The 14356-nt window shown below is 40.8% G+C and overlaps 3 protein-coding genes across 4 annotated transcripts; 2 read left to right on the forward strand and 1 right to left on the reverse strand.

Annotated features, from left to right (window-relative positions):
• Positions 1-10: 10 nt before the first annotated feature.
• On the forward strand, positions 11-6667 carry adam9b (ADAM metallopeptidase domain 9b). 2 transcript variants are annotated; one of them, XM_083994915.1, is made up of 22 exons: positions 11-173; positions 505-608; positions 704-780; positions 884-965; positions 1053-1129; positions 1408-1600; positions 1719-1781; positions 2018-2089; positions 2220-2389; positions 2497-2587; positions 3060-3190; positions 3388-3559; positions 3851-3940; positions 4037-4232; positions 4365-4476; positions 4774-4954; positions 5132-5218; positions 5311-5416; positions 5622-5751; positions 5862-5961; positions 6164-6201; positions 6297-6667. In XM_083994915.1, exons 1-22 carry the CDS (start codon positions 107-109, stop codon positions 6418-6420), a joined length of 2463 nt encoding a protein of 820 aa, XP_083851041.1. In that variant the 5' UTR covers positions 11-106; the 3' UTR covers positions 6421-6667. The 2 variants fall into 2 exon arrangements, with proteins under 2 accessions (XP_083851041.1, XP_083851042.1); XM_083994916.1 differs by having other exon boundaries at positions 707-780.
• A 712-nt stretch (positions 6668-7379) lies between these two features.
• pstk (phosphoseryl-tRNA kinase) lies at positions 7380-10078 on the forward strand. Its single transcript, XM_083994736.1, has 6 exons — positions 7380-7715; positions 8519-8774; positions 9105-9306; positions 9415-9490; positions 9586-9679; positions 9777-10078. The coding sequence occupies exons 1-6, from the start codon at positions 7482-7484 to the stop codon at positions 9992-9994; spliced, it is 1080 nt and encodes a 359-aa protein (XP_083850862.1). The 5' UTR covers positions 7380-7481; the 3' UTR covers positions 9995-10078.
• Position 10079: 1 nt separating this feature from the next.
• Positions 10080-13824, reverse strand: LOC311003055 (zinc finger protein Pegasus-like). Its single transcript, XM_083994735.1, has 3 exons — positions 13343-13824; positions 13054-13245; positions 10080-12237 (listed from the first exon to the last, which is right to left on the reverse strand). Exons 1-3 carry the CDS (start codon positions 13476-13478, stop codon positions 11309-11311), a joined length of 1257 nt encoding a protein of 418 aa, XP_083850861.1. The 5' UTR covers positions 13479-13824; the 3' UTR covers positions 10080-11308.
• Positions 13825-14356: the final 532 nt, after the last annotated feature.

Here is a 14356-nt window from a genome sequence, read left to right on the forward strand (position 1 = left end):
CACCTGAGCACCGGGAAGCGAGAGCAGAGCACAGCCCTCTCAGGCGGACAGCCGGACAAACAGTTTGGTCTGACACAGAGACGGACTTCATGCTGTAACCGGGACCATGGTCGGAAAATACATCGTATTCGTTGGTTTTTTGCTTTGTTACATATCTGGGATTGACAACAAAGGTGAGGTTTATCTTATCTGGATCATATCTTGTGTTCCACTTCGACAGAGCACTAAAAAATAGGCTACTTCGCTCCGTTTCTGTTTTAGCCAACACTAGACTTTTACGATCAATTCTGTTTGTTTTTGTCATTTTAAAACGATGTAATCAGAAAACCAAGGTAATAACTCCACAGAAAGTTGATACATTTTCAATACCTTTCCTTTTAATGGGTGATTTTTATTTATTTATTTATTTATTTATTTAGATGACGTCCTGAGGGCAAATTGCATCACGTGTTCTAGCATTTCCCCAGTATTTAGAGTTTCTTTGTGTATTCACCTTTCTTTCAGACCTCAATGGAATTACATCAAAACTTTCCAAGTACTCTATTGTAAATCCTCAGCTCGTTAACAGACGAACAAGGAGTGTCAACATACTGCCAGAGCACAATGAGGTCTGCTAATCCTTCCTAATTTTTTTTTTTTTAGGCTACCTGATCTCTTAAAGATCGCCTAACATTTAATAATACTTTCTTTTAATCCATGTCAGAAGGATGAAGAGGAGGCAATATCATATGCGCTCATTATAAACAACAAAAAGCAGGTGCTTCATCTGAAAATCAACAGGTAGGCATACTTTATTTCATACTGTCATTACTGTAAGTCCCTTTTTGTTGGTGCTTTTGTTCAAACCAAGTGTCCCACTTATTTTACTTTCTCTTTTTTTCAGGGACTTTTTACACCCAAACCTTGCTCAGTATTCACATGACACCACTAATAATGAAACACACAGCTCATCATTCAAACAACATGTAAGTCACCATGTATGTTCCCTATCCTGGTTTATAAGGCTGTCACAACCTCAACCTTTACCCCGGATCTATTTTTTCTTTTCCCAGGCACACTGCTACTACCATGGAGAAGTGGAGGGATATGAGAATTCAGTGGTGGCTCTCAGCACATGCTCTGGCCTAAGGTAGAAAAATCTCTGTTCCTGTTATTACTTCCTCAATGAATCAGACATATACTGATTCGGTATTTCATAATAATTTTTCGTAGAATTAATGCTTGAGGTCATCACTTCAACAGATAAATATAACTTAAGACACAATTCTCACAGTGATGCTGATTTAAACCGTACTACTGAGGCCAGAGCTGGGTCACACATTAGACAAAATACAGTTAGTTCAAAGGTTCGTACCAGTCCGATTTTGCCGAAAACAATCTGTGACCTCTTTATTTACTTCTTTACAGGGGTGTGATCATCTTTGGAAATGAGTCATATGCACTTGAGCCCGTGCCACAATCTGCCACCGATGACCATATTCTGTACCTGATGAAAGACATTCAGTCTGAGCCCGTCACCTGTGGGGTCGTCAGTGAGGCCGGATCGACGCAAAGCCATCAACCCTTTGAACCTGGACACTCACTGACCTCACTGTTGCGGGTTAGGACATACTACATTCACTTTAATGTATATTATATTCAGTCAGTGTGTATAGGTTTTGGATAGCATGATTGATGCTTGTGACTTATTCTTGAATCTTTGCTTTCTGTTTCAACAGAGGAAGCGTAATTTACCACAAACCAGTTACGTGGAACTGGTGCTGGTTGCCGATAATCTCCGGGTGGGTGTACACAGCGTGTGCATGAGTTGACTGCTGTGAAAGCAAGAATGAATTCCTTGCAATAGGTCTGGCGTTGGTGTTAACACCCTGTACAGCCAAGTGACTCATCACTTACTGTTCCATCCATAAATGTCATAATGCTTTTCCTGTGCTGTGGATTATATTGACCAAAGTATTAAGCAATGTATGCAAACTAATATGATTTTTTGTATCATTATGTGAAATCTATTTTACAGTATAATTTTAAGGAACAAAATGAGACAGCGGTACAAGAAGAGTTGGTGGAAATGGCTAACCTGCTGGACGCGGTGAGATTTTAAGTTGTTTGTAAAAGAAACAATGCAAAATCTTTAATTAATCTTCATCTTTAAATTGTTTCTGTTCTAGTGCTGTGCTGTGCTTTAAGACAATCTGCTTGCATTTTCTGTTCTATTCTAGTATTACAAACCTCTGAATATTCGTGTCGTGTTGGTCGGCCTGGAGATTTTTAAGAACAGTAATCCATTCAGTGTGGAAGGATCTGCAGGAGACGTGTTGGGGAGGTTTGTTCAATGGAGGAAGGCGACTTTGTTACCAAGAATCAAGCACGACATTGGTCAACTCATTGTGTAAGTAACATCTTGCCTTTGTTTTTTTTTAATACCATGTTGCCATCATGACACTGTTTGATACAGGTCAGATTTTTGATCTATCTCTTGGTTCACTTCTTCCTCAGTGGTCGGCCGACGGTGTACGATGGAGGTGTATTGGGTATGGCCTTCGTGGGCACCGTCTGCTCCGTAGCGACTGCTGGAGGAATCAACGTGGTCAGTTCAACTCCCTTTTAACTTCTAACACCAGCTGACACTACGGTGCCTTGGCAGCGTGAGCTTTTGTGTAGAAACTGATACTCCCTGCATTATTCATGTACCCTTGTATAAGTGCAGCTCATTTTCAAACAGGTTAGACTTACCACAGTGCTTCTGAGCTCCATGACAAGGCATCTTTTATTTTCTCATTGGATTCCCTAGATTCTTTTGCAGATTTTTTTTATGGTCATACTGAAAGGAAATACATCTTCCTGAACAACTAAAAATAAACCACATACCTGTGAACAAGATGAGAATTGCTGCCAATTAGGTCAAACTTTTGAATCGTCAATCAGGAAATAGATTAAATCAGTCTGCCTAAAAACACTCTGTCACTGTGACTATAAAATGGACGATTTTCAATTTAGTACAACATGTTTGGATATGTATGGTGAATTAAGCACAGAATGTTCATGGTGTCTTTTTACAGTTCGGCAACGACAATTTGGCTTTTGCCTCTACTGTTGTGGCGCACGAGATGGGGCATAATCTGGGGATGAATCACGACAACACAGGCTGCCGATGTACTGGAGACAGCTGCATCATGTCCGCCGGCGCTACGTAAAACATCTTCCATAAATTATTTCTTAACCCCTTGACTTTAAATAGTAGTTAAAGTCCAACAGTTAATAGTATATTCTGTGCCTTTTACAACACCCATATTGTCATGGGGAGGTGATAAGAAGCAGACATATGATCGGATCGGGCCATTGATTTTGTGGGTCTGTTCATTAATACCTTATCCTGTCACCCTGTAGTGGTTCCACCAGTTTCAGCACCTGCAGTGAGAGAGACTTTGAGAATCTCGTCCTCCGTGGAGGAGGCGTGTGTCTGAGAAACCAGCCGTCACCTTCAGATGTGATTGATTCTGCTGAATGTGGAAATGGCCGTCTGGACAAAGGAGAGCAGTGTGACTGTGGCAGACCCGAGGTAGAGCACCGCCTATCTGATCAGTACACTCAAGAAGTTACAGATTTGAGCACTTCATATTGTTGAGTACATAATTGTCATGTAATATAGAGGGAGCTAAGTGTTTGTATGCAGGTGTTTTAAATCTGACAACCAGTAAATGTGAAAAGTTTCACAGAGAGAAACAATGTCAGGGTTGGTCTTGTGGTTTATTCTCAGTTTAGACAGGTGTTGTGAATGAATGTCTAACCCTTGATATGTCTTTGTAGTGTGGTGACAGGTATAGTTTTGTTCTGTTTCCATTTCATACAGGAATGTGATAACAGCTGCTGTGTTGCTGCCACCTGTCAGTTTAGACGTGGGGCCACCTGCGCTCATGGGGAATGCTGCGAAGACTGTCAGGTCAGCATTCTGCTAGACTCAAGACTGCAGTGAATGAAGGCAATAAATCCTCCATTCTTTGCACTTAAAATCTACATTTTCTGCTGTTTGTTTTAGATCAAAGTATCTGGAACACCATGCAGAGGGTCTGCAGACACTTGTGATCTCCCTGAGTACTGTGATGGCAGCAGTGCGTTCTGTCCCAACGACTTCTATCTCAAAGATGGCCTGTCTTGTCAAAACAATGCTGCATACTGCTACGAGGGCAGATGCCAGACATATGATTACCAATGCAAACATCTCTTTGTATCAGGTACATCCAGTATATGCTGATGTTGTTAATCCAGTTAAGAGTCTACAAGGAGATACTGATCATCTGGCAAGATATTAATTCACTTCTTATCATTAATATTTTATCTTGGCTATTATTTGCTCTTTTGGGCAGATCAAGCGACAAAGGCAGCAGATGTTTGTTTTCAACATGCAAATATCCAAGGAAATTCATTTGGAAACTGTGGCATCACCAGCAGTGGAGGTTACATCAAATGTCCTGTGGAGTAAGTTCAGATTTAAAATTTTCTGTAACTCTGCAGCAGTCATTTTATAATTAGTATCAAGTTCAGGAGATGAAACTCCTTAATTATTTATTAGATGATACAGCAACACAGAGCACACCTGTTGGGGACTGGGCTTGTGAACTGACATGGATACAGTTTCATCAATGTTGTCATGTACTTTATGCATTATATATTGATGCTTATGTTAGCAAAATTATGTGATGCAATATTATATTGTCAGTTAAGGGCTAGTTCAAATTTAACTGATGAACAATTTTCTCTGAACTTCCACTGCAGAAACACCATGTGTGGAAAAGTGCAGTGTACCAATGTGGACGTCAACAACCCCCCTCCCGGAGCCCAAGTCAGCATCCAAATAGTCGATGGGTCAAGATGTATTAATGCAGACTTCAACCTCGGCACAGATGTGCTAGATCCTGCCTATGTTAACCCCGGCAGCCCTTGTGGTACAGGAAAGGTGAGCAGACTTTCAGTACTGTTAAACTATTTTAGGACGTGTGCACGTCAGAGAAGGAATGTAATAAGGAACCTAATGCGATGTGACTTGTTCCAGGAAGACTCAGCCACAATGACACATCATTTTAACCGCATAAAGTGTGAAAGATGATATTAAGTTATTGATCTTCTCTTTCAGGCCTGCCTTGATTTTAAGTGTGTAAATGCAACTGCACTGTTGCCCAACTTGGACTGTGATGCCCGGACCACCTGCAATGGCCGAGGGGTAAAAAAAACCAAAAAATGTTCTCACTTTCTTTACTTCATTGCTGGCCACTAATGGAAAGTCTGACTTTGCTGTTATGATGTTTTCTTCAGGTATGTAATGACCAAGGACACTGCCACTGTGATAACGGGTGGGCCCCGCCCAACTGTGACAGGTCAGGTCGAGGTGGAAGCATAGACAGTGGTCCAGCTCAGATAGGTGGGTTTTAATTGATTCTGTCAATTTTATAACACCACTTGTATCAATTTAAAAAAAACATGCCTATTATTTTGGCAATTATAACTTGATATTGTATTGTAAAATGTGTAAAATGCAACATACATGCAATATAAACATGACTGTTTATGATAAATAGTATGGTTAAATATATTGTTCCGTTCACATATGACTTCGGCATCCTCAGACTACTCCCTCAGGAACGGCCTGTTGATCTTCTTCCTGTTGGTGGTCCCTCTTCTGGTCCTTCTTATTCTGGTGCTGCTCTACGTCTTCAGGAGAGATACTCTGAAACCGTGTCTAGGTAGAAGGCGGAAGTAAGCATCAAATCACATTAGACATATTTTAAAAGCTGCTGTGGTAATGTCTTAAATTAAATTTTGATGGAAAGATTATTGTTTTTAATACGTTTTTGATTTTATTACAGGTCAAATAATGCTCAAAATATAAATTCAAACACACAACCAAACAGAAATGTCCGTCCAAGTGCCACAACCCAGCCTCCAGCACAGACTCCACCTGATAGAGTAAGTATTTTTGTTTTCTGTGAGTCATGGCAAAACAATGCCATGTTTATTCTGTAACTGGAAAACCAGGTTTTCAATACTAAAAATGCTGTTACACAAAAGAAAACAAACAGCAATAATAAGTTAACAGGTACTAGTATAAGCTACATTTTCAGTATATTTAATTATATTGTTTTGTTTTGTTTTTCTTCCTCAATTCTAGCCTGGAAATCCGCCAGCTACCACAGCTCCAGTTTCTGGGTATGTACTGTTTTAAGTGACCTCACATTCAGAGAATTCAGAGTTGTCACTTAACAAACCTGTAAGACTGATTAACCTGAATTTCCGCATATCAGTTTCAGATATGGAGAGCTGGATTACTGGAATAAAGAAGAAAATACTAGCCCTGCAAGGCCGCCACCCCCGAAACAGGGCCCTGGTATGCCCAGACCAATCCCTCCCAAACAGCCAGAAAATTAATCCTCTTCTTTAACCAAATTATATGTATGCATGTATAGAGTTTACTACAGCTTTATACTGTATTAAGGACAATTTTAAACACTGTGACCCGTTGCCAGCACCTTTATAAGGGAGGCTGTCGTAACACGGTGGTGGATGAGGCTGGTAAATGTGTAAATACTTAGTGCTATAGGCTATATGTATGTGTTTTATTTGATTCCTGATTATTAATCATTGCAAATATGTGCACTTTTGTATTTCCATTATGTTTTTCCCAAAAGTATTTTAAAGATTTTGTGAATACTAATTTGATTGTAATAAAAAAAATGTGTCAATGTAATATAATGATGATACTGCTACTGTTTGTTTACACAATGATGGTTTAGTATTTATCTAATATGTCATGTCTAATAACAGCCAGAGGAACTACTACTCCTTTATCTACGTTTTGCTACATATTAAGTGGGACTTTTTTTATTATGACTTTTTTTTTTGTTTTTTACATTGCTTTATTGGAACCTTTACTCAAGTAAAGGATTTGAGTATTTCTTCCACCAGGTGCCATTTGCTCTTTCATTATTACACACTGAATCCAGTTAATGTAATGAATGATTGATTACTATTTATAGTTTATTTTCTTGTATTTCTCACCTGCGCTTAGAGACAGAGCTGATCTAAACAGCAGCAGTGGGGAAAATGTTCACTGCAGGTGATACATAGATGGCAACTTTTATGCTAAAATTTCCATCAAAATGTTGAAGGTAAAATAAATGAATGAAAGAGGTTAGGGGGTTCTGATAAAATATTATCAGATGGAGATGAAAAATGCATCATAGACAAACGGAGACAGTTGTGAAATATAGAGTAAATCAGACCCACTCCTCATACATCTCCCTCCTAAGTGTGGACTTTTATTTTGAAAGCATTGTGACCGGAAGACATGTTTCCTCGTGTATAGCGGAAGTAGGTAGTCAGCTGTAACCATCCTGCATGTATGTCAAATATGAATGGCAGTAATACCGTGTTAAAAGTTGAGAGTTTAACCGGCTTCCTGGCAGCAGCAGCAGCAGTAGCAGCAGCGCATGGCAGCAGAGGAGGACGCAGGTGTCGGTGTCGGTGTCGGTCGGGCTGCGGCTTGTCTGTGTGTCCTCTGCGGGCTGCCTGCCGCTGGGAAGTCCACCCTGGCCCGCACGGCTCTGAGCACCGCTGCACAGCACGGATGGAGAGCCACTGTGGTGCCGTATGACGACCTGATCCCCGAGCATGCTTTTCAGACCAGAGCGGTGGAGGACGAGGTCGCAGTACTGCAAGATGTGGTAAAGACACAAGACTAAATAATAATCTGAATAATAACCAATGTTCCCTCCAATTTTCAAAACTCCTGAGCAGAAATTCAACTCCCCTGATTACCTGCTTGAGCGACTGTGAGCGACAGCTTAAGCGTACACAGTACTTCCACATGCTGGTGCTATGGCCTCACCTCTCCAACTCCAAATATCAATACAATTGGCTATTACTATTATGATTGATAACAGATTATTTTGACAACATTACCTAGGCTACTCCAGTTACAGTTAATGATAACAAAATACAATATTGTTTTGGCAAAATAGATTTTGCATTTATTACCATATGAACAATATGAAAAGAAATAACTAACATCAGTTGGTGTCATCAACTCTTGGCACAGAAGCATTCTTGATATGAACAGTAATAATAATTCTCAAGCAAAAACTTAAATTGTAGTTGCACTACAGACCACGGTTAAGGTCATATATTTCACAATTTGAAGCGCACATTAGGGAGAAATAAACAGTAAACTAGTCGGGGATATTTGAGTGTGCAACTTTTTTTGTCTTCTGGGCAAAGAGGTGGGGAGCAGTGTGCAATTCCACAGTAAAACACCTGAGAGGGAACAGTGATAATAACCCATAATTACTTTTACAAGTCTTTCATTGACACGAAATTATGCACTGAAGAGGAAAAGCACAACAAGTTAGAGTTGATCTGTTTGTTAAAATATAGGCTAGGCTACTTTTCACCCCTTACTAATGAAAATTCAGTTGCATGTTTTCAAAATGCTTTACAGGGTCTGAACAATGTGTTTCTTTCTTACTAGCACACTGAGTGGAAGCTGCACAGACAGGCCGTGTTGCAGTGCATTGAGGAGTTCTTGAAGAAACCTCAAGTGATGGTCGACCTGCCGAGCAAATGTCAGATCAACAGTGCTGCATGGGAACGATGCATTCGCACTCTGCTGGAGCCTGAAGCCTTGGACCACTCTCACGCTGGCCGTGCACCACTTGTCCTTCTACTGGATGACAACTTCTACTATCCAAGCATGAGATATGAAGTGTACCAACTTGCAAGAAAGTGTAAGGTTAAGCCACTGAATGTACATGAAGGACTTTAGTGGTAGTCTTGCACTTTTAGCCCCTAAATTGCAAACCTTTTTTATTCTAAATATCTGCCTACAATGTTTAAAGGGAGCTGATTTCATGCTGTAAAGCTATTCAAACCTGTAAATCCGGGAGCCTCCTGCAAGCCCCTGAACACAACAGGTGTCTTGCAACAGAAGATAGGCCAATTTAAAGAGAACTTCATGTTTTCTGTAGGAAGTTTTCAGCAAATCTCATCAGTTAAACCCACAGGGCACTATGGAAAATGAATAATATTCAAACTACAGATTTACTTTGTCTTTACAGATTCACTTGGGTTCTGTCAGGTGTTTCTACACTGTGATTTGGAGTCATGCATCAGCAGAAACCAGAGCAGGCCTGAGCCCGTTCCCACTGAGGTGATACTGGAGATGGTGAAGCGTCTGGAGTCTCCAAATGCACAGAAGAACCCATGGGAGTCAAAAAGCATTTTGCTCAACACTACAGACAGTTTGTCCAAATGTGACATGTAAGAAAGCAGAATCAGAACCTGTTGAGTGTTTTACTAAAGTGCATTAGTCAAAGGTTTCATTGGTTGCCTCTGTCTGTCTCTTCTTGTGGTGTTGCTTGTCTTCAGCCAGAGGGTGATAGAGTTGATTTCCTCTGCACTGAGTAACCCGCTGAGCCCAGTAGAGGACAACGCTGAACAAAAGGTGTGTTTGTGTTTGAAGTTCAAACAAGTGTTTTGTGTATGTGCCTACAGAGGTGGAGGACTGATCTGTCATTGTCATCTCATCATACTTTGCAGGAAGCTGACCGTCTAAAATGTGCCTCTAGTGTGGTTCACCAGGCTGACCAGGCCTGTCGACGCCTGATTTCCGAAGCCATGAAAACTGCCAGAGGTGAGCCGAGAGCTTCAATGATGTCACACAATTCACACTTGTCTCACTTTGTCGTCACCCAGCAGCTCTGTCTTCATGATGCTTTTGTTTCCTTCAGAAAATCAAGTGTCCTCCGAACACATGAGGTCTCTGGCAACTCAGCTGAATGAATCCAAAGCAACGTTTCTACACAACCTGAGGAAGGAGTTGCTTCAGGAAACGTCTCTCACTCAAGGGGAGGACATTGATGTGGAACGTGTGGTGAAAACAGCAGTGAATGTTTTTGACCATGAGAAAAAGGACATCTTACAGAGGATCATAAATGACCATAAATGACTTTCTCCCCCACAAAGCAAGTTTAATTGCATCAAATTGCAAATGTAAATCAAATGTACTTTAGCTGGATACTTCCTCTTCAGTTTCATGGAACATCATGACATTTTATTTTGAAATAAAAACATGAAATAAATATTTTTTTTTAATAAACCACTATGAAGTCACCAAGTACATGATTTTTGCAAATATCATCAGATAACATTTTAACCTTGTTTGTCAGGATACACAAGTTTAAAGGTTTAAGTGCCCATTAATCTAAAAGTTCCTGTCTATACGTTAATAACGTACCACCAGAATAAGTCTTTACCTTAGACCATGATTATAAATTAAGTCTTATTATTTCCACAAAATCAAAAACTACTTCTTAAAATAAAACTGGGTTTAGTAACATTATTTCACAATACGGTATCACAGGGTTACCCTGGATCTTTACAGTGCCTCAACATCAGCTAGTACACAAACATGATGTGGCTACATTGAGATTTATTTTGTACTAAAAATTGAAATACAGCATCACAAAGCTACTCAAGACAGTTCATAAATATTTGTAGAAAAAGGCATTGAGGGTAAATTAATAATAATAATAAAAAAAACGACCACATCTAAAATATTACTTGCTCACTTGGTTGGACACCTACACTCTGTGGAGTGAGGTATAAATAAATAAATATCAGAACAGCAATCAGGATTATAATAAGCCTAGATGGACACATACTTCGTTCCACACAGTCTCTGAACATCCCACTTTTAGTTTCTCACAGCAAAACAAGTCCAACTAATTAAAAAAAAACTTTGGTGTTTAATTAACCTGAAAAGTGATATTATAGACGGTGGGCAAAGTGACAGTTTCAACAGCCCTGTGGTTGATTCTTGTGCTGCTGAAGCTCTTAAGTATTTACATAAATACTGTTAACTGGTCTTTTATTTGAAATGTCTTGCATATAGCTGCCTGTGTAATTGTGCTTTACTGAGTGAGAGAGCTGAGTGGAAAACCTGGTGAGTCACTGCAAAGAGGTGAGATGTGGCAAACCACCAAAGATCTTCTAAACACAAGCAACACTGACTGTAGGAGGCTGCAGACTACACTGTGCCGCGACATGCACCTGTGGTTTTGTACATTCAAAACTATTGTGAAAGGCTCAAAGTTGAGAGTAATATAGAAGGCAAAAAATATAGTGCAGGTAGTGAGTGTAACATAAGTAGTAAACTGTACATAACAAAAATATAAATCAGAGTTATTGTATTGAAATGCCACGCAAACCAAATACTGAAAACAAGGATGTATGACTCCGTGTGCTTCTTTTTCATTAGAAATCACTTGTTATGTTGGCCACGGGCAAAATGACATGCAAAGTCGTATTTGTCTATGCACATGTGTCCACAGATGTTGCACTGGAAAGGATGTTCATAGCCATGGCAGCCCATGTGGATGGTGTAGAGGATATTGTCAGAAAAGTGTATATCACAGTGCTGGCATTTTAACAGCTGTTGATCCGGTGTTGTCAGGGCAGCGGTGGGTGTGCCCGGCTGACTGTTGTTTACACTCGCAGTTAGGGCGTTCATGTTGTTGATAAAACCCAGGCCGGGATCTGGACTGCAAGCGCCGTGGCCCGAGGTTGGTGATTGTTCCTTCGACGGTGACGTGTGCGATCTGTTTGAACACGCTGCAACCTGTTCGCTAGAAACCTGATGTATGAGGATGGGCTTCTCGTCTTTTAAGGACTCCCTGTCTGGAGACGCAGGGGTCTGAGACTCGGGGTGAAGGTCGGCCAACTGACCGGCGAGCGTAGACAGCTGATCCAGCGGGTTATTAAACGTCAAACCATTGCTGCCCCTGCTGCAGCTGTCGTTCTCATCCACCTTGGGGAGGTTCTTGTACTCGCTGCCGTTCAAGTGCTGGTGAATCTTATGAGACAAGTCATTTAGATAATCTGACTTTGGCAACACCATGGAGGGGGAGTTGAAATTAATGAGCAGTCGCCTGCTGAAGCCCAGCGAGCCCGTCCTCTTCTGCAAGGCGCTCAGCATCCTCTTGTTGGAGAAAGGAGAGCGGACCACCCTGGTGGGCAGGAGTTTGTGGCGGCGGCGGCGGTGGTGCGACAGGTTGCTGCGGTCGCTGCAGCGGAAGGCGCAGAGGTCGCACTTGTACGGCTTCTCCCCAGTGTGCGAGCGCATGTGGGCTTCCAAGTGGCGCTCGTACGCTGAAGCAAATGGGCACAGCTGGCAGCGGTGAGGCTTCTCTCCTGGGTGACAGTCAGGAGAGGAAATAAATGCTGTTAGCTGACATTACATATTCTGCAGCAAAAACAGCAAAAAGGCATAAAGGACAGTTCATGTGTGCTGCAAAAGGGATTATAGAGCTATATGATACAGACAAAAAAAAAAGAGACAGCAATGAGTTCTTCCAATATTGCTGCTATGATTGATAATTTCATTATCAATTACTCTGCCATTGTTTTCTTTAAACAATTCTAGGCAATAATAATAATAATATATTTAATAATCAACTTTATTTGTATAGCACCTTTGGAAACACAGTTACATAGTGCTTTACAGAACAAGTTAAAATAACACAGACAAGAACATTAAAAAAAAACATAAAACCAAAGACCTCATCTGCTTTACAGAGTGAGATAAAACGGTCAGGATAGAAGCATAGGAACATAATCAATCAAGGAACAATAAGTCCTAAAAACAAGGATAATGATAATAATAGAACAAATAAAATCAGATAAAAAAGACCATAACAATGGCAAACAACAGATAAACAACATGTCATTTCTAGCAGCCCAGGGTCATGTACTAAAATGGGTTGTTTCATTTGTCTTCACAGTGAAGAGGCTGGGACTGAGAAATGTTTGGCATTTTTACTAGGGGAAAAAGATCAAATCATAAACTGATTATAAAAAACACGGATGCTGATGCTGACTGTGCCACATTTGAACATTTATAGTGGGGGAAAAAAGTGGACTTCCTCATCGCCCTGACATAAAAAAAAATATATTGCCCATGGTGTTCCTTGAGTGAATAAATGCAAATGTGTGACTGTAAACACTGACCTGTGTGAATGCGGATGTGCTCTATTAACCGAGCCATGCCCTTGTTGGCATAGCTGCAGTAGCTACACTTGTACTTCCCATCACAGGTCCTCTCCAGTCCGTCCATCTGCACCTCTGACCCGTCCTCCATGGACAGGCTCACCTCCACAGACGGAGGGTCCAGACCATTATGCTCACTTCTGGGTGCAGCAGCTACCGACAAAACAAACAAACACCATGACTTTAACATCATTATACTACTGTGTACTAGCCTACTTGTTTTTTTTGTATGATTGTGCGTCCTCCTCACCGGCTTGAAACTGATCCACTGACTCCTTCTCCCCACAAACAGAGCCTGAGATCATGTTGACGTGTTGAGTTTGCTGTGTCAGGTACTCTTGAAATTCCTTCACAAAATCCACAGGCTCGGTCTTTATCTCCTCCATCTCTTCCTTTGGTGTGTTGACTCTGAGCTAATTTAGTTCATAATAATCAATCAGACATGATAGATGTGCCAACTCTGTTTTCACATTTGACACCAGCTGACTACAAAGTAGCTAACGTACGGTAACTGTTAGCTTGCCTGTTAACACCCGACGTGCTCACAGGTGTTCAGCAGAGCTAACGTCCCCTAACACCGGTTATTTGACAGCAACCTTCCCCGTATATCTCATCTTACGGTACCGTTTAGTGAACCAACAACATTGCCGCTAAACGGAGATAAATATGGAAATTATGCTCTGATAAATTATTAGCTACAATCGTTACCAGGTCAACGCCTCACTGCTTCCGTTTTTCCCCCTTGTACCAACTGTTGCCTTCGGGTACAGTTGGAAAACACATTACCATCAATACGGTTCACGGGAACGCTTCTCATACACCAGGGCTATTCAATTACAAATTCAGTGGGGCCAGATTTTAAAACCGAGACCTTAAGCTGGGCCGGACATTTTCAGCGGTCAATAAGGAGGAGGTTATTACAAATGAGGGGCATTTTTAAAACCCAGCATTAGCTACTAAACAACTTACTAAACAAAAGGGAATAAGTCAAGATGTAGTTGTGCTTTGAGGTTTTTTTTTTTTTAGGAAATAAAAGTTTCCTGGGGCCTACTGTCCTCTGAGTTTCCACTGAGGTTTACAGCAGGGTGTTATGTAAATAACTAAATGTAGCCTATAGTCTTAAAATTAGGCCTAAAAATGAACACAGATTTCTTCTCTAACATATTTTGATTGGTGAAAAACAAGGAGCAAATTATTTAGGGGCAAATTACTCTGGGAAAGTATTTGATTACGGATTATTCCTTTGAAAAGTAGCTTTCCCAGA

The sequence above is a fragment of the Trachurus trachurus genome (genome assembly GCF_905171665.1).
Source record: "Trachurus trachurus genome assembly, chromosome: 19".
Taxonomy (NCBI): Eukaryota; Metazoa; Chordata; class Actinopteri; order Carangiformes; family Carangidae; genus Trachurus; species Trachurus trachurus.

Coding starts and splice junctions, on each gene's coding strand:
- pstk (XM_083994736.1), top strand. CDS start 7,482: ATGGCAGCAGAGGAGGACGCAGGTGTCGGTGTCGGTGTCGGTCGGGCT. Junction 8,775..9,104: donor GTACCAACTTGCAAGAAAGT/GTAAGGTTAAGC, acceptor TTGTCTTTACAG/ATTCACTTGGGTTCTGTCAG. Junction 9,680..9,776: donor AGCCATGAAAACTGCCAGAG/GTGAGCCGAGAG, acceptor TGTTTCCTTCAG/AAAATCAAGTGTCCTCCGAA.
- adam9b (XM_083994915.1), top strand. CDS start 107: ATGGTCGGAAAATACATCGTATTCGTTGGTTTTTTGCTTTGTTACATA. Junction 1,130..1,407: donor AGCACATGCTCTGGCCTAAG/GTAGAAAAATCT, acceptor ACTTCTTTACAG/GGGTGTGATCATCTTTGGAA. Junction 4,955..5,131: donor GCCCTTGTGGTACAGGAAAG/GTGAGCAGACTT, acceptor CTTCTCTTTCAG/GCCTGCCTTGATTTTAAGTG.
- LOC311003055 (XM_083994735.1), bottom strand. CDS start 13,478: ATGGAGGAGATAAAGACCGAGCCTGTGGATTTTGTGAAGGAATTTCAA. Junction 13,246..13,342: donor AGTGGATCAGTTTCAAGCCG/GTGAGGAGGACG, acceptor TTTTGTCGGTAG/CTGCTGCACCCAGAAGTGAG. Junction 12,238..13,053: donor GCACATCCGCATTCACACAG/GTCAGTGTTTAC, acceptor ACTGTCACCCAG/GAGAGAAGCCTCACCGCTGC.